Genomic DNA, 26,003 nt, shown 5'->3' with positions numbered 1-26,003 from the left:
TCGTTCCTAGACGCGGATTGCACCGAATGAGATAACTCCAAAACCTTTGCGAACATGATACGGTTGTGCGTTTTTTTTTACCTGCACGACATGGCCATGGGTTCTGAGTGAGACTTGGGCTGTGCGTCCACAGGCATCCAGCCACTGTTCAATGCCACTGGTGGATCCCAAATCCTTCGCCTGGTGGCTCTAATGGTTATCCATGTCCACTTTTCTAAGTAGATGTTCTCAAAAAGAAATCATCTGAGCTCTTGGTGGCCATCAATCCTACTGCATGATAGGTGGCATGGCCGATGAAAGGTCCAGACGCTTGTGTCGATCCGGATTGCTACCACCTCATGGCCATGTCTACTGCACTCGACACGCTATGGGTAAGCGCTTACATACCCATGTTGTCTTCGCCAGGATGACCTTGTGTTCTTGGAGACACGCAATCTGTCTACCAGACATCGGCATTCGCCTTCAGAATTTGAAATCGCTTTTCCGTTCATTCTGTCTCCGCCGAAGTTCCACTCCACTCCTATTCTCAATCTGTGCCGCGTCACCTGCATGAGGATGCACAGTGATCGCCTTATCCTACCGTTTTAGACATGGACAATTCTGGCCACGGATCCATGCAGCCGAAGGCCTATTATGAAGCTCTTCTGACATCAATACAATACCGTCCCGGAATATCATGTGCTCTAGACAGAGTTGAACATAATCCAGTGACATGCTGCTTCCCATGGCAGGGGCGCTGAAAGAGGCAGGCTGTGATGGAGAAAAATGCAAACGTGGTGACCAGATACAGACCGCTAGTCTAGGAATGTATCATTGAGATGTGGAAATCGTATTTGATCAGCTGATCGGCCATTGGAGTGTCGAAAGACTGGAGCGCTATCTTCCTAGTCTATGCAGCCGCTGTGTTGTTGAATGGATTATGACTGGATACGAATATTGACCCAAGAGGTGTTAAAAACAAACAGGAGATGAAGGTTGTGCGAGATTGCGATTTTCTATAACGTGGCAGAAGATCAAGGAGCATCCAAATCATGCGAGCAATCAATTCGATCGTCGCGATTGCTATGATATCCGTGACGGCTTGGTCACATTACGCATCACCATCGCCCTGTAACACACCATCTGCTATGCACTGTAGATCACATTCGGCGCCTGCGTCTTGTACAGCTTATTTGTTGAGACGAATTGAGGATGCCTCTCTACGAGTCCCTCGCGCAGCCACGCGCCTCTTTCTTCTTGGAAAGAGCACATGACCACGCCTTCTCCAGAAACAGAAAGTATATGAATGACGCACCGTGCTTTTGAAGACTAGGTATATGTACCTCCATGTGTACATGGATAATACAAGGGTCATCTATACTTGTCAGGATGCGGTATAATCATGGGCATCCATGCGGATGATCCATTCATGATACGCTCAAAGCCAAAAAGCCCCTTTGCCCACACGACTTTGCCGTCTCCTGGTATCAAATGATACCTTCAAGCCACCCAGGCTGTGTTTTACTTGGTACAACGTCCTCTACTCTAGACTACACTTTCCTTCGCCACAGCCTTGTTCTGCAAGATGACTATCAACCAGACTGGCTCATTCTCATCCACACGCCCTAACACTTATCGCGCCCACAGCGCAGATCTTGGACACCATTTTTTCACCTACCAATCATACTCGATGAGTGACTTGCTAAGATCCTACTCTACGAGTAAGCTGACGTCCACATGTCTAGCATTAGCCAGACGGAAGAAAAAAAGAAGGAAATAAGCCTCAAAGGGACATATCGTAATGGAGATCATACAAGCATTACTCTCTATGCTCTACCAAATTCACCGCCCATAGTAGCCGCTTGAATGGCGGTCTCATGAGCAGTACCTACGTCGGCTTGCATGGCTGAACTTTTTGACGCATCATCGTTTTCCTTTTCTCTCTTACTCCCGCAATCCTCTCCACACAAGATCTTCCGCCTTATGGTTTTATGTTTTTTTTCCCTTGCCTGCCGTCTGAACTCCTGTAGCCACGAACCACATGTATTTATGAGTGGTTCCGGAGAAACAAGGAATTGGTGGAGGAAATGCCCGCCCTTTTAGCGTTTTCCACCTACGGCTATGGCGTCTGCATGTTGCATGTTGCATGGTGGGCAAGGGAAGAAGGGGTGATGGATTTGGTAAGAAGGGGGTGAGGGGTGAGGGGGGATAAGTCATCAACCAGAGGAACCGTGCCTTCCCTGTCCCACAGACTTCTTTTTGCTACGCCACCTGGTTTTGCTTCTCCCTCCTAGCCCCAGAAAACGGAAAAGCGCGACGCTAATGGCGCATTGCAAAGTGGGACAAAGTGGGAAAAAAAGATAAGCTGAAGATGTTACGCGCATGCATGCATGCATGCATGCAACTTGGCCAAGTTCGTTTGGAGACAACGCATCGGAATGGTTGGTGTGGGGTATGCACTGTAGATTGCTGACCGTTGGGCGGAAAAAGCAACCCCAAGAGCTAGGCTGACGACAAAAGCAAAACACCAAAGATGAAGGTTAGTTGGTCAATTGAAAAAAAAAGAAACAACCAAACCTAAACCTAACCTAGACAGTCTGCGAGTTTTATCAGATCAAAGCCCGATTGCCAAGTTCGCCGTCTAACCTGGTACGCCCTGGCTCCACCATGTCCAAAAGCGGAGCTAGTCTCGTGCTTCTAGCCCCCCCTCCCCGTACAGCGTGACACTCGAATAACATGGTGATTTACCCTTTTCGCCCTTTACTTCTCTCGGCAATTCCTTTCTTTTCTCACCCAACCCGCTTCAATTCCCTCCCTCTTTCTCGTTACCCTTACATTTTCAACGCCACATTCGGCCTTCGCGACGAAACCAACCGAGTAAAAAGTCCCCCTTCTGTCACTCTCCGAGTTTCATCGGGAGTTTCTATCAATACAGTTTCTCCATTACCCCCTTTGAGCATCAAACTATACTACACCAACGTGTGGAGTTTTGTCATTCCTACAGTTAGCCCTACCACGGGGGGCGGGGGGCTTTGTACATTCGGCCAAAGTCCACTTGAACGAGCATTATGCGGGAATTGTAGCCACAAGAACAAGTATGAGAACTTCACCACAAGAAAATAAAAAGGTGTGAGTGGTAGTGTTTAATACACATATGTACAAAAAGGTTTGTAAACAAGCAGTGGGGAGTGGGTCCTGCTGTGCGCATGCATAACCCACCCTACCCTACCCACATACAGAAGAAGAGAACGAAACACATGGGGGAAAAAAAGGTGAAATTACATAGTAGTCTCCCTTCCCAAAGAAACCCACGTTTACCAACCACGGTAAATGCAAAAAAAAAACAAGTGACTTTTTTTCTGGCAAACATAAACGCCAGATCAACTACGGAAATTTCTGCACTCCACTTTGTTTTCTTTTCTTCTTCCATTCCCACCTGTTCAGTAAACATCAGTAATGCAAATTCATGATCCAAGCCAGACACAACAACGGCAAGGGCCTGAGTCTTTTTTTTTGAAAAAAATCTAGGGCGAATTGCCGACTCTCTCTCTCCCACTTCCCCCTCCCCCCTCATTCTATAAGTCAAAAACAAACACACACACACACACACACACACACAAATGTATGCACACCAGAACTATCATTTCCCCATTTCATGTCTTCTTGCCGCATTTCTAATCCACTGGAATCTTCGCTCGTTACGGGAAGAGAGAGAGAGAGAGAGAGAGAGGTTTCTTACTCTTCTTCTGCTTCTTCTTTTGTACCTCAGACTTGGAAAAAAAAGTGTCCTAAAGTGACAGTAAAAAGCGGATAAGGAAAAGAGAGCGGAAAAAAATGGGTATGGAAAGAAGGGTAATTGGTGTGTGATGGATGGTAGTTTGTACTGTTTCTACTACTACTGCGAGTGAAATGTTGGTAGTGATTCTCTAAATTCATGGTACAGAGAGAGAGAGAGAGAGAGAGAGAGAGAGATCTTTGATTTTGAAAACTGTTGGGGTGATACATTGTAACAACAGGTCGCGAGTAGCCAGTATCCCACGGCACAGTGAAGAACCTTTCAGATAGAGAGAAAGAAACAAGATACAAGACTGTCTTATATTTTCCATCACAAATCATTCCAGGTGGGGCAACAACAACAACAACATCATACTCAAATCACAGGTTATTAAACGATTGTCCAAGAACACAATATGTCATCATTCCATATGTCACAATATCCAAACGATTTTATATGTACCAATCACGACTTACAACCTGAGTGCATCCTCAACCACATCTGCCTACTACCTAAACTACTTGCCAACGCCATTCGACTCTGCCATTTCATACTCTCGCGCATCCTGGAACAAATCGATGATACAGCTAGCACTCCAACTCTGTGTGGGACATGAGTCGCCACAGAAGTCGCCGTCCTTCTGCGTCAGCTCCGTCAGACCAGCCCATGGAGATTCCTGAATGGCCTTCATGCAACCGGCCAGACGACGTGTGACTTGTTGGTAGCTCTCGATACGCTCTTCAGGCGTCTTACGGCGCTGAAGATCGAACTTGAGCATGGCACGCAGGAAGAAACCCGTAGGCCAGACCCATTCAGGTCCTTGGTGGTAGTTACGGCCCTTTGACGTGTGGAAATCGGTAGAGTCTTCGCTGTTGATGTAATAGCCCCGGTAGTTGAGGTCAGAGGGGTCGAGCGTCTTCATACCCTGAGGTCCCAGGAGCACTCTGTCGGCCATCTGGAGGGCATTCAGAGCATGTTCGGGTTTGCACAAGTCTGGAGCAACCACCAGCATGACAGGGAAATTGGGCCTCAATTGGTAATCCTCGTACTCCTTGCCTGACCGGTACAAGTCCTTGTAGATTCCGCGGCGGTTGATGACACTGGGGTTGACGTCGTAGTTTCCATCTTCCTCAGCAGAAAGAGGAACGTAGAAGCACCGCTCAAAGTTGGCCTTGATCAAGTCGGCCCATTCCTTATAAGTAACCTTCTTGCCGTCGTCCAATTTCACTCCCTCGTACTGGAATTGGCCTGATGCGTACATGTTGGCGCACCAGCGTACAGTGCTGTAAAGCATGCCGATAATCTCAACAGGGGCGCCGTCTCGAGGCGTTCCGGGAACACCCTTGTTGCCAGCCTTTTCGCTCTCACCCATTTTGTCCATCCATGTACCGCAGTTCCATTGGTTGCCACCGAAGATCAACCCTGTCTCCCAGTCTGTCCATATCTTGATGTCAAAACCTTCCGACTTCATCTGACTATCAATATTGGGGCCTGCGTCGTACTCGCGAAATTCTATACCCGAGGCGTGTCTTTGAAGAGCTTCCTGGATAACATCTTCAATAGTAGAAGACTTGGAGTAGGCACGTTCATCAGTGTGCGCAAACCATGTGTCGTCATACGGGAAAAATCGTCGTCTGACTTTTTCCTGGAGGATGTCCATGCCGTTTGGCACAATCTTTGTGTAATCCTGGATGTTTTGGAGGAACCACCAGACAGAGTCACGAGAGTTGTAGCGTGGGTTCTTGCCACCACCAAGAAGATTAGGAACCATACCATGCTTCAGGACACTGGCGAAAGCAAAGATGTGCTCTTTGGCGTCATCATACCTTTCGGTACCCATGTATAGACCACGGGCTGAAATGGTGATGTCGCGACCCCAGCATCGCGCCCAGTCATAGGCGAAATGAGGAAGACCGGCAGCCATACTGGGCACGCTCTTGTCTGGCCACAACGACGCACTGTTCATGTAGCCAGTGACTTGGCAACTGACAAGCGCAAGGCTCTTGAGGAATTGGTTACCCTCTCGGACATTCTCGCCCATCAACTCGATGGCGCGCTCCACTGCAGCATTGTATGCAGTCTGCATGACTAGGGCAAAGTATCTCGGGAGCATGAAGTTGGGAACTTTGCGGATGGCATTGAACTTCGCTTCTAGCCACTCGGCAGGTCCTTTGATGTTGGCGTAATTCTCCTTCTCAGAGATCTTTTGTAAACGACCAAGGCAATAGTCGAGAGCCCACTGTCCTTCGCGGAGATGATTGCAAAGTGGATGCCCAAGGTTGTTATCATTGACAATGTCACGAAGCACACTCCACCATCCCTGCAGACCAGCATACACGAGATTGCCGTGTTCAGGAATGTTGTAGGTTCCATCTTTATGGTCTGTAGCGTCGCGTTCCTCTTCCTCGCATCGGTACAAGATGTAGTTCAGATCAGTCAAGTTGACACTACTGAAGGCCGCCTTTGCTCCGCTGGTGACAAACTTGTCTAGACCATCGGCATGCTCGGCACTTGGTACCCAGGTTTCGAATAGAGCGATACTGCCTGGAGGAAACTTCTCGGGGATACTTATTGTGGTCTCATCACCAGCCAGCTCGATTTCGACTCCCTCGAGGTCGTTTGTCTTGCTTGGCAAGCCACGCAGTGTTGTCTTGTCGCCAATCACACTGGCTCTTGTTTCCGGGCTGTTGTCAACTTCCAGATTCCAAGCTCCAATGAGCTTTGCTTGTGTACCTGGAAGTTTGGTCTTGCCAAACCTTCCATTGCTGTCACTATAGCCTGGGAATGCGGTATGGGCAATCAGGAAGTAGCCTTTCCTGGTGTGAGGGTTGACACGATGGACGGTGATGTATTCATTGTCGTGATGAATGTACGTCTCATTGTACTCCTCTTTACCCATTTTCACGTGGATCTCATTGATGATCTTACGGATACCTCCAATGCCACCCTCGCCAGCTTGGGGTTTAATGGGGGCGCCGGTAGAGTTGGCCGAGGAGTAAAGCCTCTTTTCGTGAACAAGCTCAATGAGCTCGGGATAGACTTCGTCAAAGCCGAAAACACTACCAGTCGCGCAGTCACACATGGCAACGAGCGCGGCAGTAGGAAGTGTGTCGCGAGCATCACGTTTTTGTGCTGGAGTCTCATTGTCGTGTGTGCAGTCCATGAAGAGTGCGTGTACCGGACTACGCTTGATCTTTTTGATGATTGGCTTTGATGTGTCTGCTCCATCGGTTGCATGTGCGACGTTGAGCACTTCGTCAGTTTCAAAGCTGCCAATGGGAACACCGCCATGACGATGTACAAGCCTACTGAGTTCCTGGGTACTCCATGCTTGCATAGCCTCCCGAATGAGTGCGCAGATGCCGAGCTTCATACAGAACTTGTAGTCCATCTCTTCAGAGCCAGTGAAGAGTTCAGCGCAAACCATGATGTTGGAATTGACACTTCGTGCCTGGTCAAGCATATATTCAGCAAGATGTAAAGGTGTAGAATGACAGTTGTCAATTCTAAAACCCTGAAAGTACTTGGCCATCAGTCGCGTGTACTTGGCCATGTGGTCCCAGAGAAACGGGTTGTCTTCCGGACCAGTTCCATATCGAAGTTTGACGCAATCGCCCCAGACAATGACCTCGCGCCTTAGATATGCCCTGGATTTGGGTCCAGCATTGTCGCGCATCGCATCCGCAGCCCAAACCCATCCATTGTTCACAAGGGCAAGCGCCTCGGGATTGTGTTTCTTCGTGGTCGCGTTGAGCGGTAGGCGAGTAAAATATGTCTCGATGAGCGGGTTTTTGTCATTGACTTCTCCAAGCTTAGGTCCATGGGCATCTATCCTGACATATTTGATCCGGTTGAAGAGCTGTTCCAAGATCTCGGCTTGGTCTCCGTCGTACTCACGGTAGAACGGAAGATTGACCTCATTGAGAATGGCGGTGATTGTACCCTGTGCTGCACGATCATCTGGCGTATTGCTGGTACTAGTATCGTAACGGCCAAACAAGGCGCAGAGGAGGCTGGCACCGATACTTGGGTCTATTGTGCGACGGTAACGTTCGCCCATTCGATCACCACCACGCAATGCATGCTCAACCAACCAATCAGCCTTTTGCTTTAGTGGCCAGTCTCGGACTGCATCAAGCCCGCTAGGGCCTGCTTCACTAAAGCTGGTGTCAACGAAGTTGACTTGACCGGATGTCCAGGCCTGCATTATGGCCTTGGTATCTCGATCCACATCGACAACGTAGAATTGCCAGAGCTGGAGCTTGCTGAGAACATGGTCCTTAACGCCCTGCATGACCTTCAAGAGGTCGGCCTCACTCTCGAATGTGGTTGGTAGACCGTGGTCTTTGAGCTCTTTGCCAAACTGCAACAGGGCTGTATCGAGCTCAAGAGCAGGACGCAGGTGAGGTGCCGTGTCAACGTTGTAGCCAGATTCAGGGTGCTCCTCAAGCCATTTGCTGTTGTTGGCCGTGTGGTTCCAGACGACATCAGTCATAGCAAGCAAATTGAACTTGTCGTGCATCTTGCGGACCAGATCCGCAATGTCCTTTTCGCCATTCTTGAAGATGGCGTCGTCGAACGTGAGCTGATCGTATATGCTGTACGGAGAATTTGAATCACCACGCATCATTAGCGGCGTGAAATGGATCATGTTGTAACCCCGCTCGCTAATACCCCGCAGGTGGTTGTCCCAGTCTGTGGGGTAGTTGCCCATGAACTTGGACAGGCAGGAGAAGATGCAGACAGCCTCAACCGGCAAGTGCTGACCATGCAACTCCAGACTCGGACAAATATCAATGTAGTATGTGTCTGTACGCGTGGGTTCTGGTGACGTGACGTCCGTCAATGACCACTCCGGCAGTGGTGTGTAGGTCGTATAGAAGGAGAAGGCATTGGCCTCGTGTACAGGAATCTCGATCTCACACATGCCCGTAAAGTTGGGCTGTAGTCTGCATCCAGTGTTAGGGGCGTTGAGGGCATGGAGAAAGCAGGAGCTTACTTGTACTCGCGGTAATTGCTGCGCTCAAACTTGTTTCCCTTTTCGGGAATGTTCACCCAAAGACTGCCCTCCCGACATATTGAGCTGGTACCCTGAATTTGGAAGCATATCGAGTATGCGGGATTAGTTGGTGGAGGCAGGTAAATGTACGTGCCGGGAACATCTGGTGTGCCGTAGTCGGTCAATGGCAGCAGGTAGACAACCCTCTGGTCCGAAGACTTGGAGTGGTGAGGCAACGCTACAGACATGATGGTGCCGAGTGACAAAGAGTCGAGCTGAGCTGGCGGTAAACAATGGCAACAGACACTCGAGGAGGGTTGCAACGAGGGAGGGGTGTGTGTGTGTGGAAAACAGCTTGGTGAGAGCTGTGCGGGGAGAGAAATACAGTGCACCAATGGGCTCGACTGAGGCTATCAACAGTCGAGGGGCCAGACCGCGCAGAAGCTCCTGAGGCTGTCAATGGCCCTCTGTGTGTGTGTGGGGAAAAAAGAGACAGCAACAACGTCTGGAGACGTGTGAGATTGGTAGTGGGCGGTCGCGTACTAGAGTACAGCGGCCACAAGCGCAACACGCGGGAAACGTCATTGCCCCAAGCTCTAACCCCAGCCTGCCGCCCCGTTCCTGACAACGCTACAATCCAATAGCGCGGGGGCTGGGCGTGCGTCCCAACGCAATCGAGTTGGCTCCAAAGAAACTGTTGAATACGCTGAAACTACCATTGGAAAAGCTTGTTTATGTCCCTCTGGCCACCGCATCCTCATATGGTACAAGTGGGCTCCCTCAGATGCTACTTCTTCCCAGCCCTCTCCCAACGCCTATATGCAACATGATGCAGGAATAAAGCAGTTAATGAATATGCATGCAGCCCAAACTCCAACGCTGGCTACTAAACAGATACCAAGCAATACTGCTGCCACGAGCTCAGAATGATCAAAAAGATGGGTATCGCGACCTCGTGGCAGCTCACGTGGGACGAAACGAAGATGCGAAAAACAACAGCCCAAACCTAACCCTCTCTTTTTTCGTCACCTCATGCATGCACGCCCGGGGGGGAGGGGGTCATTTTGCAATTGAACCCCTCCCCTTCCCCCATATCTTCATCAGAACTTGATGTTGAAAGGAGAGCCCGGTGGATCGCGCAGGTCCAGGCGGAATTGTGTCGATTCTGAGTGGTCGCGCATGTGGTTTGCCTGGGTGGGTGTAGTATTTTCGTCCAAGTCAACCGAAGATGCTTCTGTGCTGACGGATGGAGGTGCTCGTGGAACGCCTCGTTTGTGGGGAACACCTTCTCGGCTATCTGAAGACGAAGTCAGACGTTCCGGAGACATCTCACGCTCATTATAACCCCCGCCACCCATGCGTAATACAGGGTTGCTTGCAGGTTCCGTCAAAACTGGTGGAGGATTGGGCGGTGTAGCACGCCCGTTTCTATCGGACGAGATTCCGCGAGAAGAGGGTTTGATGTAGTCAGTTGACTGACTCCGTTTGGTAGATGGCTTCTGGTTTGATGAATTGCCGCCTTTGCTCTTGCCCAGGCCATTTTTCGAGGATTTTTCTTGTTGTTGTTGTTGTTGTTGCTGTTGCTGCTGCTGTTGCTGCTGTTGCTGTAATTGCTGCTGCTGTTGGTTTTCGGCTTCGAGAGAGTTCAAGAAGTTAATTTCTTCTGTCAAAAAATCCTTCTCTGTCCAGCAGCCCTGCCAGCAATTTCGCCAATCCAAGATAAGAAACTGAAAACAAAAGGCGTCAATCTTGATTGCCGGCTGGAAACAGATGCACAAGTTATTGTAGTTCATCTTGTTGAACTCGGAACAAGAATGGAGGAGGCTGATGTGACAAGTAATGGCGAACAAAAGATAATAGTTGAATGGGGGCAGTTTCGACAGCTCATCCTTGAGCATTTGTGGTGTTGTTTTTGCGCCTTGGCATTCTTGTTGGATGGCAGCCTGGATCGCTTTCGGGAAGATTTCGTCTGGTAGTTGTCGTAGCCAGTTCTTGAACAAGGAACCGATGACATTGGGGTCGTTTAGATTCGGGTCGCTGATTAGATCGATATCCCGGTCTATAGTATCGTTAGTAACTGTAAACATGATAGATGTGATGAAACATACCCTCATCAAACTTGCGTTCGTAATATCGAACTTGTTGGGCAGATCCCGGGACACGATAAAGGCCTTCTTCTTCACAACCTCTCATGTTCAAGTAGCTGCGGCATCGGTTAGCGACCACAGCTCATTTCAATCTGGAAATTACCTACTCGATACACCGCCAGGGCAGAGCCGGCATCCAGAATTCAGTCTTGTCGCGTGACTGCTCTAACCGGGTGGATATTCTGGTTAGTCTCGTCTGTTCTATTAGTGGCTTGTGTATGATCTTGCAGACATATGGCTCGTTCATTACGGGCGTCTGGGTCTCGTGGTTGCTCGAACTTCGTGCTAGCTTGCCGAAAACGCCCTTGCGTGCAGAGTCCATCTTCTCTCCCATGTTGCGAGCCCCTGAGCCGAGCTTGAAAATGAAGCCATGTCCTTTGTTCTCGTTGAAGGAGTTGGAGGCAACCGATAACTGCTCTGACTTGTCTCTTCTTGATCCAGCGTCATCGTGCTGTGGTATTGGTTTGGGTGCCTCTTGCCGTTCTGTCGAGTGGGTTCGCATCTTGCCCTTTCCCATTTGGCGCCATGACTGACCCTTGTCCATTGCTGTCGGTTTGAGCGGCGTACCGTCGCCATTCGTCGTCCACGAGCCTGCCACGTCTGGTGACAATTGCCCTGGGGGCACCTTGTTCAGTTTTCCACGCGATCCCGAGCCTTCCCCCTCTTTGATGGATTTGGACCTCGACAAGATACCCTGCTTCTTTGGTTTTGAGTTGTTGCGTTTGGAAGGGTCAGTGTGTAGGTCAGAGTCGTTTGATAAGGCAGACGGTGCCCGTTGGTCTAAGCGTACGACTTCGGAGCTGGCGTCTACTAAAATTAGCAAAACTGGGTCATTCGGTCAAATTGAAGAAGCCCTTACCGTCGGAATTGGGAGTGCGCACGGGGCGGCCGAGATCCGGTGTGGATGCGCCACTCCGTCCGTTGGAATACAGGGTTGGGGACGATTGCTGCTCGTGAAGCTGCCGTGACGAGTTTCCGTGGCTGTTGTTGAGGCGCGAGGAGGACTTGTTGGCGGAGAAATTGGCGAAGATGCTCTTGGAGTCTTTGCGAGGTTTAGGCGAAGCTGGCGATTGCGGCATATTGTGGAAAGCAGCGTTGGGTGCTGCGAAGTCGAACTTGTCGGGCATCTCTGGTGACCGTGGACTCCTCGGACTCAGGGGCGCACTACCACCATTATCTTTGGGCTTTCCCCGCATAGCCAACGAAAGTGTCGAAGATTTAGGCATCGTGTGTGATATTTGCCGTGGATGGATTCGGGACTACCGGGTGGGTATTACAACTCTGTTTGAAAGCAAAGCTTGTCCCAGTCCGCGCGCCGAGTGTACAGGTGGGGATTCCAAAACAGCCCAATGGGTGTCTCCGGAGGGGAAGCAGGGCAAGGTGCAAACAGTAGAGCAAGCGTGCGAACAGGCGATGGGGCGCGTGCGAAGGGGTATGGTCTGGTGGTAGTGGCAGTAGCGGTGGGAGCAGTGGTGTTGGTGGTGGTGGTGGTGGTTGTTTTATTGGACGCGGCACATGAGTGTTTGGGTAGTCCAAGAGCCTGTGTTTGCCCATGGCTGTCAGCGGTGGGCTCAATCGTGGGCGTGAGGGGCTGTAAGGGCAGGCGAAGGGGTTTAGCAGAGGGCGCGGGGTAGTACGAACCGTGGTCGGGGTGGTCAAGTAGTTGTGTATGTGTGTGCCCTAGTCAGTGTCGTCTGCAGGCGTATGTATGTGGGTGCGTTGTGTCGCGATGTGGTCAGATATATCTCACCAACGGCAAGGCGTGGTTTCCATGCAGGAAGCCGGGAGAGACGGGGGGGATACAAAGGGTGTGACCCTGGCTCTTGGGCACTGGGCTGACGCTTGCAGGCCCGTTGCTTTCTGGCAGCTTCCCCTTAGGGGAGGTCGAGGTCGGGCGGTGGGAGACAGCAAGGCGGCCCTGCAACGTCTGGGACACAGTCAGCAAGCGTTGCACAACGGCAAAGGGGCGGGCGCTATGGCGACTGTTGTCCAACATTGGGGCGGGCACAGGTGAAGGCCGACGAGGGAGGTGTGCCAATGCCCGTCTGGGCCATCGGTCGGTCGACTTACCCACTCACTCACACACGCACACACGCACACACATGCACGCCCAAAACAGGGGACTGGCGTCGGCGGGAGTCGCTGGCGGGCGCAGACAACAACAAAGACAAGGACAAGACAGGACGACGCCTCTGCAGGCCGACGAGGGTTCACGCGCAGAGAGGAAGGGAATGGGGAGAGTGGATCTATTTTGGGGCTCAGCACGCGTGGGTTCCTGACTACAGGCCTGGGTGCCCGTTGCAAGGGCGAGTGCGGTGTCCGGGCGGTGGACACGGCGGAGGAGAGGGGGTGGGCTTTGGCCAGCACTCAGCAGAAGGGGCACGAAAAAGGACGAGAGGGCCGTGGGCGGTGGGCGCCGGGCACATGGGGCGGGCGCGAGGCGAGGCGAGGGTGGCGGAGGAGTGTGGTCTTTGTGCTGGCCGTGGTCGTGGAAGAGGGGGGTTTGTTGTTGTTGTGGGTGTTGTGAGGGCAGCGGTGGTGGTGGTGTTGGTGTTGGTGTCGGGCGTGGATGTACGGGCTGCAGTGCGCTACGATACGCTACGCTGCGCTGCTGCTGCTGCGCTGCTGCTCTGCGACATGCGACGGAGCGAGGCCATGGGCTGCAAAGGGCGGCAGCGCCAGCGCCAACGACGAGGCCAGCGCACGGCCCCAGGTACGAAAGACGCGCGACGCTGCTAAAACCCCAATTCGGCCCAGAGACGCTATCGTGCGCAAACTGGTGTCCACCGCGGATGCACCACCGGCCATGCACGGCACAGTGAATACGAGTGGTGTGCCTTGTCTCCATCTCTCACTGCTGCTGCTGCTATCGCCACCACATCCATCAAGCCTCTAGTACCTCTCTCTCGACATCTCCTGAAATGCATCGACAGAGGGCCCGCATACTTAGGCTGGCGGGGCAACCACTTCACCACACGCCAAGGAGCGGGTACAGTGCATGTGTGTATATGCACACATGTCCGCATCTATGTAAGTGTATCTGTACGCATGTATGTACTATGCACACAAGTACAGCGCAGCGCAGTGCCGTGCCGTGCCGTGCCGTGCAAAGCCAAAGTGCAAGTGTGTCCATGGCTCCATGTCACGCACGCATGCTGCATCCATGGACAGCCTGCCAAGCCTTGTTTCAGACGTCTTCAGACTCCCTCGCCCGCTCCGAGCTGCCTCAGGCCCACCCCTGTCGTCCGACGCAAGCACACAAGCTCGACACCAATGCACCACACCTGTAACCCGTCACTCAAGCACTAACTAGATCCCTCCCTCCCTCCCTCCCTTCCACCGCAACCCAACCCCCGTCTCTAACATGTCTCTTGTTTCTGGGCCCGGGCGTGCTGCCACGACGGCCATGCCCGACAACACGCTTCTCTTCGTCGACAAGCACGTCCACTACATCCAGAGCCTCGACACTGTGCGTGCGTCCTGCTTTTGTCTGGCCGCGCAAGCACCCGGCCCTCAAATCCCGCGCTGACCCGCTCCAGCGCAAAGACGAGCTCGAGTACTGGCTCACCGAGCACTTGCGCCTCAATGGCCTCTACTGGGGGCTGACGGCCCTGCACCTTCTTGGCCATCCCCACGCCCTTCCTAGGGCTGGCATCCTGGACTTTGTCTTCTCCTGCCTGCACCCTGACGGCGGCTTCGGTGCTGCTCCCGGCCACGATGCACACATGCTCTACACTGTGAGTGCCGTTCAGATACTGGCCACGCTAGACGCTTTTGCCGAGCTAGACGACCGCATCCCTGGCGGCCGCCACAAGGTTGGACAGTGTAAGTTGCTCGCGCGCTGCTGGTCGTCCTCGTACGACGACGACGACGACGAGGAATAGTCGCACTCATGCCATGTCTAGTCATTGCAAACTTGCAGGATCCCCAAACAGGCACATTTGCAGGTGACGAGTGGGGCGAGCAAGACACTCGCTTCCTATACGGTGCACTAAATGCCCTCTCGCTCATGGGACTGCTTAATCTGGTCGATGTTGCAAAAGCGGCTCAATACGTGCATTCGTGCGCCAACTTTGATGGCGGCTACGGAACCAGCCCTGGCGCTGAGTCGCACGCTGGGCAGGTCTTCACGTGCGTTGGTGCACTGACCATCGCAGGCCAACTCGACCTCGTCAACCACCAGAAGCTTGCCGCATGGTTGAGCGAGCGACAGCTCAAAAACGGTGGCTTGAATGGACGCCCAGAAAAGAAGGAGGACGTCTGCTACAGTTGGTGGGTCATGAGCAGCATGGCCATGCTGGACAAGCTGCACTGGATAGACGGCACCAAGTTGACGCAGTTCATCTTGCAGTGTCAGGTACGTAGCCGTCTGTCTTTGCTCGAGCTTGCATCTGATGTCTGTAGGACCCGGAGCTGGGTGGCCTCGCTGACCGCCCGGGCGACATGGTCGACGTCTTCCATACCGTCTTTGGCATTGCTGGTCTTAGTCTTCTCAAGTATCCAGGCCTTGAAGAAGTAGACCCCGTCTAGTATGTGCTTGCTCTCGCGTGTCCTGAACATAGACACTGACCTTGAACTAGCTGCATGCCTCGATCTGTGACTCGTAGATGCTTAGGTAAGTGACCGGAAATGCCATAGATAAAGTCCGTGTCCGACCTTTTCCCGTATCTGCAGAGTGCAAGTTGTAAATGTCTGCACTCACCATGTACATCTACGCCGCTTGTCATTGGATGCATCCAGCTCTTGAGCGACTGCCTGCATCTCTACACCATGACAATCCATGTGCATGCGCAGTCTAGTCTCCTGCCATCTCCCTCCCGCTATCTAATACCTCACGTCTTCCCCCATAGGCGCTGAGACACAAAGCGGGAGCAAAGTAACGGTGACTGCCTCTTTTGTCAGTGCCGAGCCTCCCCACGTGCTCTGCCTGCTAGAACACCACCAACAAACTTTCCCCTCGTCTGCAGATACTGTGTGCCTTCCCCCATGTCTTGACTGCGAGTGCTTCCGTCTCTTTCTCTACTTCCTCTAACCTGCTCAGGTCATGGGCTGGAGCTACCGCAGCCGTCGGCAGCCATCTCTGCATTGAACCTCTCATGAGCAGGTCTTCCACTGCCACTTCGCCTTCTCATCTGCCAGCCCGCTCCTTTCGTAACATTGCGCATTTGCTGCTGTGCTGCTGTGCTGCTCTTGTGTCTACTCCAGTTACGCTCCTTACAAACGCCAGCGTCCACGCTGCAGTTTCTCCCTAGCAGACTGCGACCTCTGCAATCGTCCGGCATGGCTAACATACCGCTTCACTGCAACATCTGTCCCAAGAAACCAAATTTTAGCGATGTCTCCCATCTACTCACCCACATCGCCAGCAAGGGCCATTTATCCAACTACTACAAGGTCAAGGTCCGCTCCACCAATGAGGAATCATCCCGTCAACTCATCGAGGCATATGACCAATGGTATGCCGAATGGTCTGTTGAGGAGCTCATGTCGGAGCGGATGAATCAAAAGGACAAACGTCGCACTCGGGCAAAACCAGCTGGTATTAGCCCATAATGTTTGCGGTCCATTGCATAGCAATGTTGCTAACTTCACTGACCTGTAGCCCGTTCCACTTCTGCGCCCAAGATCGAGGCTCCTGTACCACGCCTCGTTCGTCGCGCTGCCGCCGCTGGTAACTTTCTCGATCCCCGTCTTGCAGAGCAGCAGCGCCAGCACACAGCGATAAAGGTGGAGCAATCACCTTCGCCCATCTCTCAAACTGCAGGCCCAGTTCTCCGTAACCGCAACAATTTCGCGCCCCATATGCAATACTGGCCTACAGAATCGCGCGCCAGCTCTCAAAGCTACACGAACCCCGACTATGAGACCTCGAGTGAATATTCGGACCCAAGCGAGAGGCGGCGATCATACCAACATGCTGCGGCTTCTTGTGCAATTGAGGATGATCCTGCAGATGTAGCAGACCCGATGGCTGTCAGTGAGTCAACCAAGCTCAAGGGTGTGTATTGGCCTGGGATGGACATTTTTGATTCAGCTACCCCGGAGATGCGCCGCAAGAGAAACCAAAAGAAAGACAGTTCTGTTGTTGCACAGTTAGAGCTGAACTCCTTGGACGTTGAGGCAGCTGAGCTCATTTTCACTCCTTTGGGGACGTTCAAGCGACAACGAAGAATCTCATGTTCTGAATCTGATGGAGATGAGGTCGAGCTCAAATCCGAGAGCTCTCCTCCAATGCGCAGACGTCCTGCACTTGCGCATCTCGACGTCAACACCTCTCGTCGTTCTAGACAATCAAATCACCCTGCATTCCCCTTCATGGATCGCAACCAGTACGACGAAGATTATGGCCGCACTAGCAATCGCGCTCGCGCATCAAAGCGAAAGCGGTTTGAAGTCTTCCAAAATGACAGCGCTGTTTCATTCTCCCAGCCTAGCAGTATGACCTATCTTACATCTGCTTTCACACGTCAGCCCTCGCCGAGCCCAACAGCTCCATTCCATACTTACAAGCCTTTCAATGACTCGTTTCAATACGATAACAAGGAGAACATGATGCCCTCGTTTCATCAAGCAGCTTACGGCAACGTTCATAGCCATCAGAGTACTAGCTATCAGTACCCTTCTTACGCCTATGGCCTAGGCCCTGATCATCATGTCTTCCAGTACAGTACCCACTTGTACAATACGGCTAATGACTATCCGCAACACGACCAAGATGACGATGACGACCAACGCACTATCACTGCGCCACCTTCTCCGTCTACTAGCTAAAGAATTACCATGTCATGCCGAACTCTCAATGCAATACCTACGACTTGGCATAGCATTCTCGATGCGTTTGCAAACTCACGCTTGTAGCGTCTTCTCTTAAAGACATTTTAGTGCTCCGCTTTTGCATGATATCATACAATTTATTGCCGTATCCTATACCGTCGACTATGATATATCCGAAGAGTGGCAGGCTGAAAAGATCACTGGAAAGATACTCAGACATGTCCTCTCCCATTTCTATACTGTTCCCTACTGTTCAATTTTTCTCACGAACATGGGTTGCTGGTGAACAGCTAGTGAGCATGTATAGTATCGCTGCTTTTACGTCTCCATCGTTAATAAAGTAGCTGTGATAGAATCTATCTCGGTGATTCAATATTTTGTGTATAACTAGACGGCTGTGCACCCCATGCATGTTCAAATGCTCCTGGACAGCTGCTAGTTTCCATCTCTACAATCACTCTTCTCTCTTCTAATTTACATTTCCTACTCCTATATCGACTCTCGCCCCATATTTGTGGATGCTTCTTCTTTTTTTTTCTTCTGGTAATGTGCCCAGAAGAGCTGGCTCCTTCTATTCTTGATCCATCTTCTCATACTCCATGCCTCCTTGACATTTACTCCCACTTTCCGCTTCCACCCATAACCTTACTCCTCCTCACTTTGTCTAGATGTTCAACACTCTCGTACCCATTCACCTTGGCGTATGCGATTCTTAACCCTCCGCCAACAACCCACATAATGACTCCACTTACCACAAATAAGCCCACGCGCTGGCTGGTGGTAAGAATCTGGAAGATTGGGTACGGGTAAAAGCCATTTTGCGAGTAGCAGATTTCCTAAGCCATTGTTAGAGAAGCGAAGCAACATGTGGAAAGTCAAAAAGTTCATGGCTTACGATCCAGATCCAATAGGAAAAGGCGACAATGGTAGAAAGAGCAAGAGTTATCATGGGTGCCGACTCATTCATGGGCGTTGTGGGCCATGGAGGTGAAAGCAGCAGATAGTCTACAGTAAGAACAATAGCAGGCATGAGATGAAATCCAATATCAAAGAATACGGGTGGTAGTGGTATTTCTCTGTGACATTTTCGTTAGCCCTATTCATTTTTACAAACAACCGTCGTCTTGATGACAGCAATGCTTCGAGTTCTAAAAAAAAGAGGTATACATACGGGCTCGCAAGGAGTTTTGCATCAATGCCCTTTATTGTCCAGTAAAGCACTGAAATGGTAATTTCCAGTGGTGCTGCGACCAACGTTAGGTAGTTCTTCAACCTAAAGAGGTGCGATGAGAAAGCTGCAGCGGGAGGGTCGGAAGGCATGTCCGGAGATTGGGCCAAGGCTGTGGATGTCAGGTCCGCCAAAAGGGCGACAATGAAGGTCAGAGTAGAGATGGAGAGGCCGAGTATGGTCAGGAATTGGAGATGCCAACCAAATGAGGTACTCTAGCCGACATGTCAGGATACTTGTAATAGTACTTTGCAAATTGTAGAAACCTACAAAGTCATTTGGATTATCGACCAAACTTTAAAGTATTAGTTACTTTTTGTTTCACGTTCTGCCCTTGTGGAAGCACGTACTATTTGAAAGATAGGTAGAAGCTGATCAGGCCAAGGACCTACATCCCAGCTGATCAGCAAGTGAATTTTATATTATTTTTCTCTTGATATCGTAGTTCTGCAACTCACATGCACGGCACCTGAAAATCCTTTGGATGGAGAGTCAAATCGTTGGAGCGGATGCCGCCGGCTCGACGTGGGCTTGATCTCAGCCGACGTTTTGGATGCCATCTCGCTCTTCACGATCACAACCAAGATATAAAAGAAGACAACTTATAGTGAGATAGCCGCCCGGTAAATGGGATACGAAGGGTAGAGCGTTGTACACGACAAAAAGAAAGTGTGCAGAGTAGGAACACTAGCGTTCACAAGACGTGACGTATTCAGTGGATACATAACAAAGTTCACCTTGACAGAGCACAAGCCAAGCACACGTGGGTCCCGCTGTCGTCCCGGATGGAGCCTCGGAAGGGCTCCGCATCCGGATCTGACTAAGCTGGGGGAGCAAGCAACTTCTCCCTTGCAACCCTCCCACTTGATCCATTCGTGCCATTCATACTCTGCTCGACGTGTGTAAGCTCGTACTTCACGTTTCTCTGTCATCTGACGCCGGGTGGATAAAAGCTTGCCGTATTTGAGGCTATTCTTCGGCTTATCCATAAGATGCCGAGCGAAACGACTCCGAGAACGAATCATGTCGGCCGGATGGCAAAACCTCGGTACACATAGCAATCCCGCTATGTTGGCTTCTAAAATTGGCCAATGATACATATCTATGCTTCTCCACACTGCCGTGTCGCAATGAACAGGTTGGTGGGATAACAGCCATGTCTATCGGAAAGACGGACAAACAGCCCGAACGGGATGGGGTGGAGCGGGTGAGACTTGGGTACATAAGATTTCGAGGGCTGCACTCTAAAAGAAAGGTACCGAGCGGTGATATTCGCAACGTATAATTTGCATCACTGCTACATGTAGCAAAAAGCTTTCGTACTTTCTTTTTCCCAGTCCCGAAGTCCTGGTCACGGCTCTCTCTCATTACACATCTACAGCCATGAGCTCAAAAGTTGAGGCTATTCTCCAGTCTCTGACACTGGAAGAGAAGATCACTCTCCTTGCTGGCAAGGACTTTTGGGAAACAGTTCCAATCCCAGAAAAAGGCGTTCCTGCTATCAAGGTATGGCTTGCAACTATGGCAATGAGTGTGCATCGAACCTGACAGTTGGAAGACCAGCGATGGACCGAACGGCGCACGCGGTGGAGTCTTTACTGGAGGAACTCGAGCAGCCTGTTTTCCGGCTGCAGTATGCACGGCTGCAACATGGGATCCTGCAAACGGAAAGCGGATAGGCCATGCCTTGGCAGAGGAAATTAAGACTAAGAGCGCGAGAGTGCTGTATGTGTACTTCTTTCTTAGTAGCACATGGACGTCACTGACAGTCTGAATATAGACTCGCACCTACCATGTGCAATCACAGGCACCCACTCGGTGGCCGAAACTTCGAATCATTCTCTGAGGATCCATATCTAGCCGGAAAGATGGCTGCCAATGTTGTGAATGGACTACAGGAGAAAGGTATTGCAGCAACGATCAAGCACTTTGCGGCAAACGAGCAAGAGACGGATCGTCTGCGAGTCAATGAGATTGTCTCGGAACGTGCGCTGAGAGAAATCTACATGAAGCCTTTTGAGATCACTGTCAAAGAAGCCAATCCTCTTGCCGTCATGACTTCGTATAACAAGGTCAACGGTACACATGCAGACTCAAATGAGTTCTTATTGAAGCAGGTTTTGCGGGGCGAATGGGGCTGGAACGGCCTCGTTATGAGCGACTGGGGCGGCACAAACTCTACTGCCGATTCACTGAATGCTGGACTGGACCTCGAGATGCCTGGACCAACAAGATGGCGTAGCGTCGAAGCAGTGACTGAGGCGGTTAAGAAGGGCGAAGTTACAGAAGCTACCATCACTGAACGAGCGAGGAATGTTTTGAACCTGATTGAGAAGGTAGGAGCGTTCGAAAACCCAGAGATACCACCAGAACGGTCTGTAGTCGATCCGAAGCACTGCAAGCTCATCCGCGATGTTGCCGGACAGGGAATCACGCTGCTGAAGAATAATGGTGTTTTGCCGCTCAGAAAAGAGCAAGTCAAAGGCAAGAAGATTGGTCTTTTTGGTTTGGCCAAGGAAGCTCTCATCCATGGCGGTGGCAGTGCGTCTTTGAATGCTCACTACCGCATCACGCCAGAAGAAGGCCTCAAATCTGCATATGGCGACGACGTAGAGTTCAAATTCGCCAAGGGCGCAGCAACGTACCGTCTCATTCCCCCTCTATCAAAAGGCTGTAGAGACACGGAGGGAAATGATGGATGGACGATGAAGCTTTTCGACAAAGACAACAAAAGTAAGCCGATCAAAAGCGCCCACCGTATCAAAGAGGCTGCGTTCTCTCCTCTGCTAGAACATCAGGCCAAAGACAGCGAGGTCGTATTCGGCGCGACCTTTTACCCCAGCGAGTCTGGCTTGCATTATCTTGGATGCTCAGGTATCGGCCCAACAACTGTCTACATCAACGAGGAACTCATTTTCGAGCAAAAGCACAACTCACCCGACGCCATGGGCTTCCTCTTCGGCGGCAACCCAGAGAAAGAGTTCCGCTACCCATTCATCAAAGACCAATGCTACAAGATCGAAATCATCTCCAAACCCCCAAGCGGCACCAACGACGACGCCGGCATCCTCGACGGCCTCCCCGGCTTCCGCCTCGGCTTCATGTACGAAGCAGAGCACGACCGCGACCTCGCCGCCGAAGCACAAGACCTCGCCGCAACCTGCGACTACGCCCTCGTCTTCACAGGTCACACGCCCGTCTGGGAAACCGAAGGCCAAGACCAAGCCTCCTTCCACCTCCCCCGTGAAGGCACACAAGACAAACTCATCGCCGCCGTCGCCGCCGCCAACCCAAACACCATTGTCGTAAACTCTACGGGTGTAGCCGTCGCCCTACCCTGGCTCGACAGCGTCGCCGCCCTCGTGCAAGCCTGGTTCCCCGGCCAAGAAGCCGGAAACGCAATCGCGGATATTCTGTCCGGCGCTGTGAATCCATCCGGCCACCTCCCTCTGTCCTGGCCCAAACGCATCGAGGATGCGCCTGCGCATGGCAATTTCCCTGGCGAGAGGGATCAGAGTGGGCAGTTGACGGTTCACTACGCCGAGGGAGTTTTCGTCGGATATAGACACTATGATCGTGTTGACAAGGGGAAAGTGCATTTTCCGTTTGGATTCGGGCTGTCGTATACGACGTTTACTATCTCCAATGCCGCGGTTGCTAAGACTCCTTCTGGCCGGTTTAGTGCGTCGGCCAAGGTCAGGAATACGGGAAGTGTGCCGGGAGCTGTGGTTGTACAGGTGTATGTTGGCAGGAAAGAGAAGTTCGAGGAGCATCCGGTCAAGACGCTTGCGGCGTTCCATAAGGTGGTTCTGTCGCCTGGGGAGGAGAAGAGGGCTTTGCTGTCATTTGCGAATAGGGATTTTGCATACTTTGATGAAGGGGCCAAGGAGTGGGTGGTGGAGAAGGGGGTGTATGAGGTTTCTTTTGCGCAGAGTGCGGGGCATGTGGATGAGGTTGTCGAGATGGAGACTGAGGGAGTGAGGGGGTTGAAGATTTGAAAGGCTGTGGTATGGAATTTTTTGAACTGGTAGAGGATTTGTATGATGTGGTAATTTGGAGTGTTTTGGTATTTAGGGATGATGAAGAGAGAGAGAGAACTGGATTTTTAACTTCTCAAGATTTTGTTGCTCACAATGACCCTGCACTCGTGATATTCAACATCGTGGTGTCTGGTGACTGCATATGTGGGACTTTGACATGTAGAAACTTGGGCTGCATATATTGCTCTTGGGAACCACAGAGATCACGTGTTTAACGACGACCTGTATGAATATCTTAAAAAAGAAAAGTCACATATACCAAATACACATTTGGAGCCTCATCCGACATCTCTAGTTCTAGGCAAGGATGCACGCATCTAGACTTGTCGTATTTGGTTCTTGGAGAAAGACCAGGGTTATGCATCACGCTGCATACCCGTGCACCTCTTCCCTACCAACCCACTTCAATCTCAAAAGAAAATAATGGACGCTCAAAGATTGCACTACTATATCATACACCTGTCCCATTTCTACACTACTATATAGTGTCGTCATACATCTATACACCCTAGCACCTCCCATCCCTCCAGCGGTGAGAGTCGCCCTGAAAACAAAGAAAAACAAACAAACAAATCAGCGGTGTCGATACCCGACCGAACCAACGTAGACGCTGCAAGGCCATCTACTTATCCAGGGCCACATGCTTTTGACCCCTGCCACACCACTTTCTTTCTTTCTTTTTCCTTTTACTTTGCTTTTCCCCGTCTCACACGTCGCAACACCTTTCCAACTCCAACGAGGCGGTCAAGCCCAGATAAGCGCATGTTGTGAACGTCGGCCTTGCCTCTATGTGTGCATAGCCCTCTTTTCGCTATCTTACCGCTCGAATCTTGCCGAAAATGAGGCGAGACGAAGTACCGAGACTCCCCCCCGAGTCTTGTCGGCAGTCGATAGGCTCAAAAGCAAAATCTCAGCACCGTCCGTGTCCCCATGTTCACACGCACGCCATGTATGTATGTGATAAGGTTTTAGGCGTATTTGTCAGCCAGACGGCGCAACGAACGGGGGATGAACCGTGAGTCCCCTTTTATTGCTTAGGCGTGCGAACTTGTCGTGTTACAATGTTAGACCTTGTACCAGAAGTGGGTGATTGCTACCCAAAAGCCCTGAAGTTTGGACCAGGCTACTGCTGCGACTCGTGTGGATAAGCTGGCATTTGGCGCGTTCCCTTTCTCCATTGTTTTGTGTAACGTCACGGGTTGGAAAAGGAAAGAGGACATTTGGTCAGACGGGTGAGAAAGGGTCGGAAGCGTGGCTGAGGGAGAAGCGGGCACTTGGCAGAGCGTATATACCAGTGCTTGTGCCAGGTATAGTGAAAAAAAAGCAATACTATACAGCTTTTATCTGCATGTATGGTGTCAGCTAGTGCAAGAGCCCCCCACGCCTCTGGATTTTGTTTTCAAAGGCTCCATTCATCCCGCTCTTGCAGCCCCCAAGTTGGCTTTTCTTGCTTTTTCTCCACGTTGATCTTTTGCTCTTTGATCCTCATCTCCCACGGCCCCATGCCGCTAGAAAAGCCCAAAAGTACACCTAGTGTAGAAGAAGCGAAAGTCGTCGGCTTCGCCGTGTTGGAAAGTTTTCGGGCAAGTATTCCCGCAAGAGAGGCGCGGTACCATTACTCGCTTTTATCGTGCAGATGTGTACATATGTAGTAGAAGCAGAGATAGACAAGGTGCTGTGGAGTTCCTTTTTACTAGTATACCTTGTTCTCCTGAGATCATCCCACCAAATGCCCATGGGCGAGTACGCCACATGTCTTGACACCCCTGCAAGACTAGTCGAAAAAGGTATAGCGCACACACCGCCACAACGGCACACGCAAACACACCGCAATCTTGGGCCGGCGTGCACAGTCCCTCATGGGCAAAACTGCAAAATTGCATGCTGACCCTGGATGCGTAAGTATCGTGAATTTTGGTTATGCATGTGCTTCGGTAGGGATCATGGGTATGGGCATCGTAGGTTCTAGATGCGCATGTGTCAGGGCCCAGCGGCTAGGTCTAGAATATTTTCTTCAACGTGTTATTTTCTGCCTGGACAAAAGGCTTCACCACGACAGCAGACAGCAGCCAGGAGCGGATAATCATGCCGTGGCGCTGCTTTGCTATGTGTGAGTGTACGCATCCGTGCGGGTCCTATTGGTGGCACACACACAAAAAGGTTTCGTCCGTAGCGCAAACGGAGGGGAAACGGTGAGGGGATACGGAGCAGGACACTCTTGGTCGGTTGGGCTCCATGTGCCATGAGACGCCCGGCAAAGCCGAATTCTCGGGATTCTTACCGGAAGGCGTATTTCACCGGGAACAGGAATCAGAATGTGCCCGTAGACCTTACACGTAAATGTAAACGTTGCTTCTTCCTCATGAGGGCTTGTGACAATTCTTCGATGGCGTAGAAAAAAGGTGGGGCTGCACCATGACGAACTGTATCTCCGGCAAACGGCAATGGCCGGATTCATCTTCCGTCTCTTTTGATTGCGTGGACAGCCTTGCACAAGGGATGCATTTGTTGACCAAGATACTATTGAACAATCGGCCGGTCACGGTGAGCTGGCGCTGATGCTTCTCCTCATAGGAATTGCCTCTTCGGTGTATTGCTTCTGAATAAACACGGTAAACCGAACCGGGGTTTTTGGTAGTTGTCTCCACTCTGTTCAAGGGTGTGAGGCCGGGTGCAGACGAGAGACAGGACTATCAATCTCTCCATGTCTGTGCAACCAAACAGTAGGGGAGGGACGCCAAGGAAAATCGCATCAACGGATGAAAACCATATGCATGGAACATGGAATGATGCGTAAGCAGAGGATTAGACGATTAGGTAGGCAGTGACTTTAAACGCAGTTACAAGTCAAAGAAGAGAGGAATGGCGAAGAAACATATGTTACATTTAGGACAAACGGAAAAGGAAAGAGTAAACGACGTACTCGGGCCCAACGGCTGCTGTAGCAGAATTTCAATGAAATTGCCCGTGCTCCGCACGGGCCTATCACCTCAACGATAATATCACCTTAATAATAACACGTAGCTTTTAGTATATATATCTACCCTAATAACTTATAATT

At 51.2% G+C, this 26,003-nt stretch overlaps 7 protein-coding genes across 7 annotated transcripts; 3 read left to right on the top strand and 4 right to left on the bottom strand.

Moving 5' to 3' along the window:
• Positions 1-4,271: 4,271 nt before the first annotated feature.
• COCMIDRAFT_7427 (glycoside hydrolase family 133 protein) lies at positions 4,272-9,001 on the bottom strand (the record flags this gene model as incomplete). Its single annotated transcript, XM_007692192.1, has 2 exons — positions 4,272-8,703; positions 8,754-9,001. 2 exons carry the CDS (start codon positions 8,999-9,001, stop codon positions 4,272-4,274), a joined length of 4,680 nt encoding a protein of 1,559 aa, XP_007690382.1.
• An 852-nt stretch (positions 9,002-9,853) lies between these two features.
• Positions 9,854-12,126, bottom strand: COCMIDRAFT_28395 (uncharacterized protein; the record flags this gene model as incomplete). The annotated part of the gene is made up of 4 exons (XM_007692197.1): positions 9,854-10,812; positions 10,862-10,956; positions 11,008-11,707; positions 11,760-12,126. 4 exons carry the CDS (start codon positions 12,124-12,126, stop codon positions 9,854-9,856), a joined length of 2,121 nt encoding a protein of 706 aa, XP_007690387.1.
• A 509-nt stretch (positions 12,127-12,635) lies between these two features.
• COCMIDRAFT_28394 (uncharacterized protein) lies at positions 12,636-13,748 on the bottom strand (the record flags this gene model as incomplete). Its single annotated transcript, XM_007692196.1, has 2 exons — positions 12,636-12,827; positions 12,999-13,748. The coding sequence occupies 2 exons, from the start codon at positions 13,746-13,748 to the stop codon at positions 12,636-12,638; spliced, it is 942 nt and encodes a 313-aa protein (XP_007690386.1).
• A 516-nt stretch (positions 13,749-14,264) lies between these two features.
• COCMIDRAFT_101840 (uncharacterized protein) lies at positions 14,265-15,523 on the top strand (the record flags this gene model as incomplete). The annotated part of the gene is made up of 5 exons (XM_007692206.1): positions 14,265-14,369; positions 14,440-14,725; positions 14,806-15,257; positions 15,305-15,429; positions 15,481-15,523. The coding sequence occupies 5 exons, from the start codon at positions 14,265-14,267 to the stop codon at positions 15,521-15,523; spliced, it is 1,011 nt and encodes a 336-aa protein (XP_007690396.1).
• A 657-nt stretch (positions 15,524-16,180) lies between these two features.
• On the top strand, positions 16,181-17,671 carry COCMIDRAFT_38925 (uncharacterized protein; the record flags this gene model as incomplete). The annotated part of the gene is made up of 2 exons (XM_007692200.1): positions 16,181-16,439; positions 16,503-17,671. The coding sequence occupies 2 exons, from the start codon at positions 16,181-16,183 to the stop codon at positions 17,669-17,671; spliced, it is 1,428 nt and encodes a 475-aa protein (XP_007690390.1).
• A 617-nt stretch (positions 17,672-18,288) lies between these two features.
• Positions 18,289-19,462, bottom strand: COCMIDRAFT_101766 (uncharacterized protein; the record flags this gene model as incomplete). The annotated part of the gene is made up of 4 exons (XM_007692205.1): positions 18,289-18,510; positions 18,570-18,750; positions 18,846-19,117; positions 19,361-19,462. The coding sequence occupies 4 exons, from the start codon at positions 19,460-19,462 to the stop codon at positions 18,289-18,291; spliced, it is 777 nt and encodes a 258-aa protein (XP_007690395.1).
• Positions 19,463-20,285: 823 nt separating this feature from the next.
• Positions 20,286-22,900, top strand: COCMIDRAFT_101770 (glycoside hydrolase family 3 protein; the record flags this gene model as incomplete). Its single annotated transcript, XM_007692204.1, has 3 exons — positions 20,286-20,408; positions 20,461-20,627; positions 20,683-22,900. 3 exons carry the CDS (start codon positions 20,286-20,288, stop codon positions 22,898-22,900), a joined length of 2,508 nt encoding a protein of 835 aa, XP_007690394.1.
• Between the last annotated feature and the right edge of the window lie 3,103 nt (positions 22,901-26,003).

This window comes from Bipolaris oryzae, assembly GCF_000523455.1.
Source record: "Bipolaris oryzae ATCC 44560 unplaced genomic scaffold scaffold_122, whole genome shotgun sequence".
In the NCBI taxonomy this organism is placed as follows: domain Eukaryota; kingdom Fungi; phylum Ascomycota; class Dothideomycetes; order Pleosporales; family Pleosporaceae; genus Bipolaris; species Bipolaris oryzae.
The sequence above is the reverse complement of the archived record's forward strand: the minus strand, read 5'-3'. Positions and strand labels throughout refer to the sequence as shown.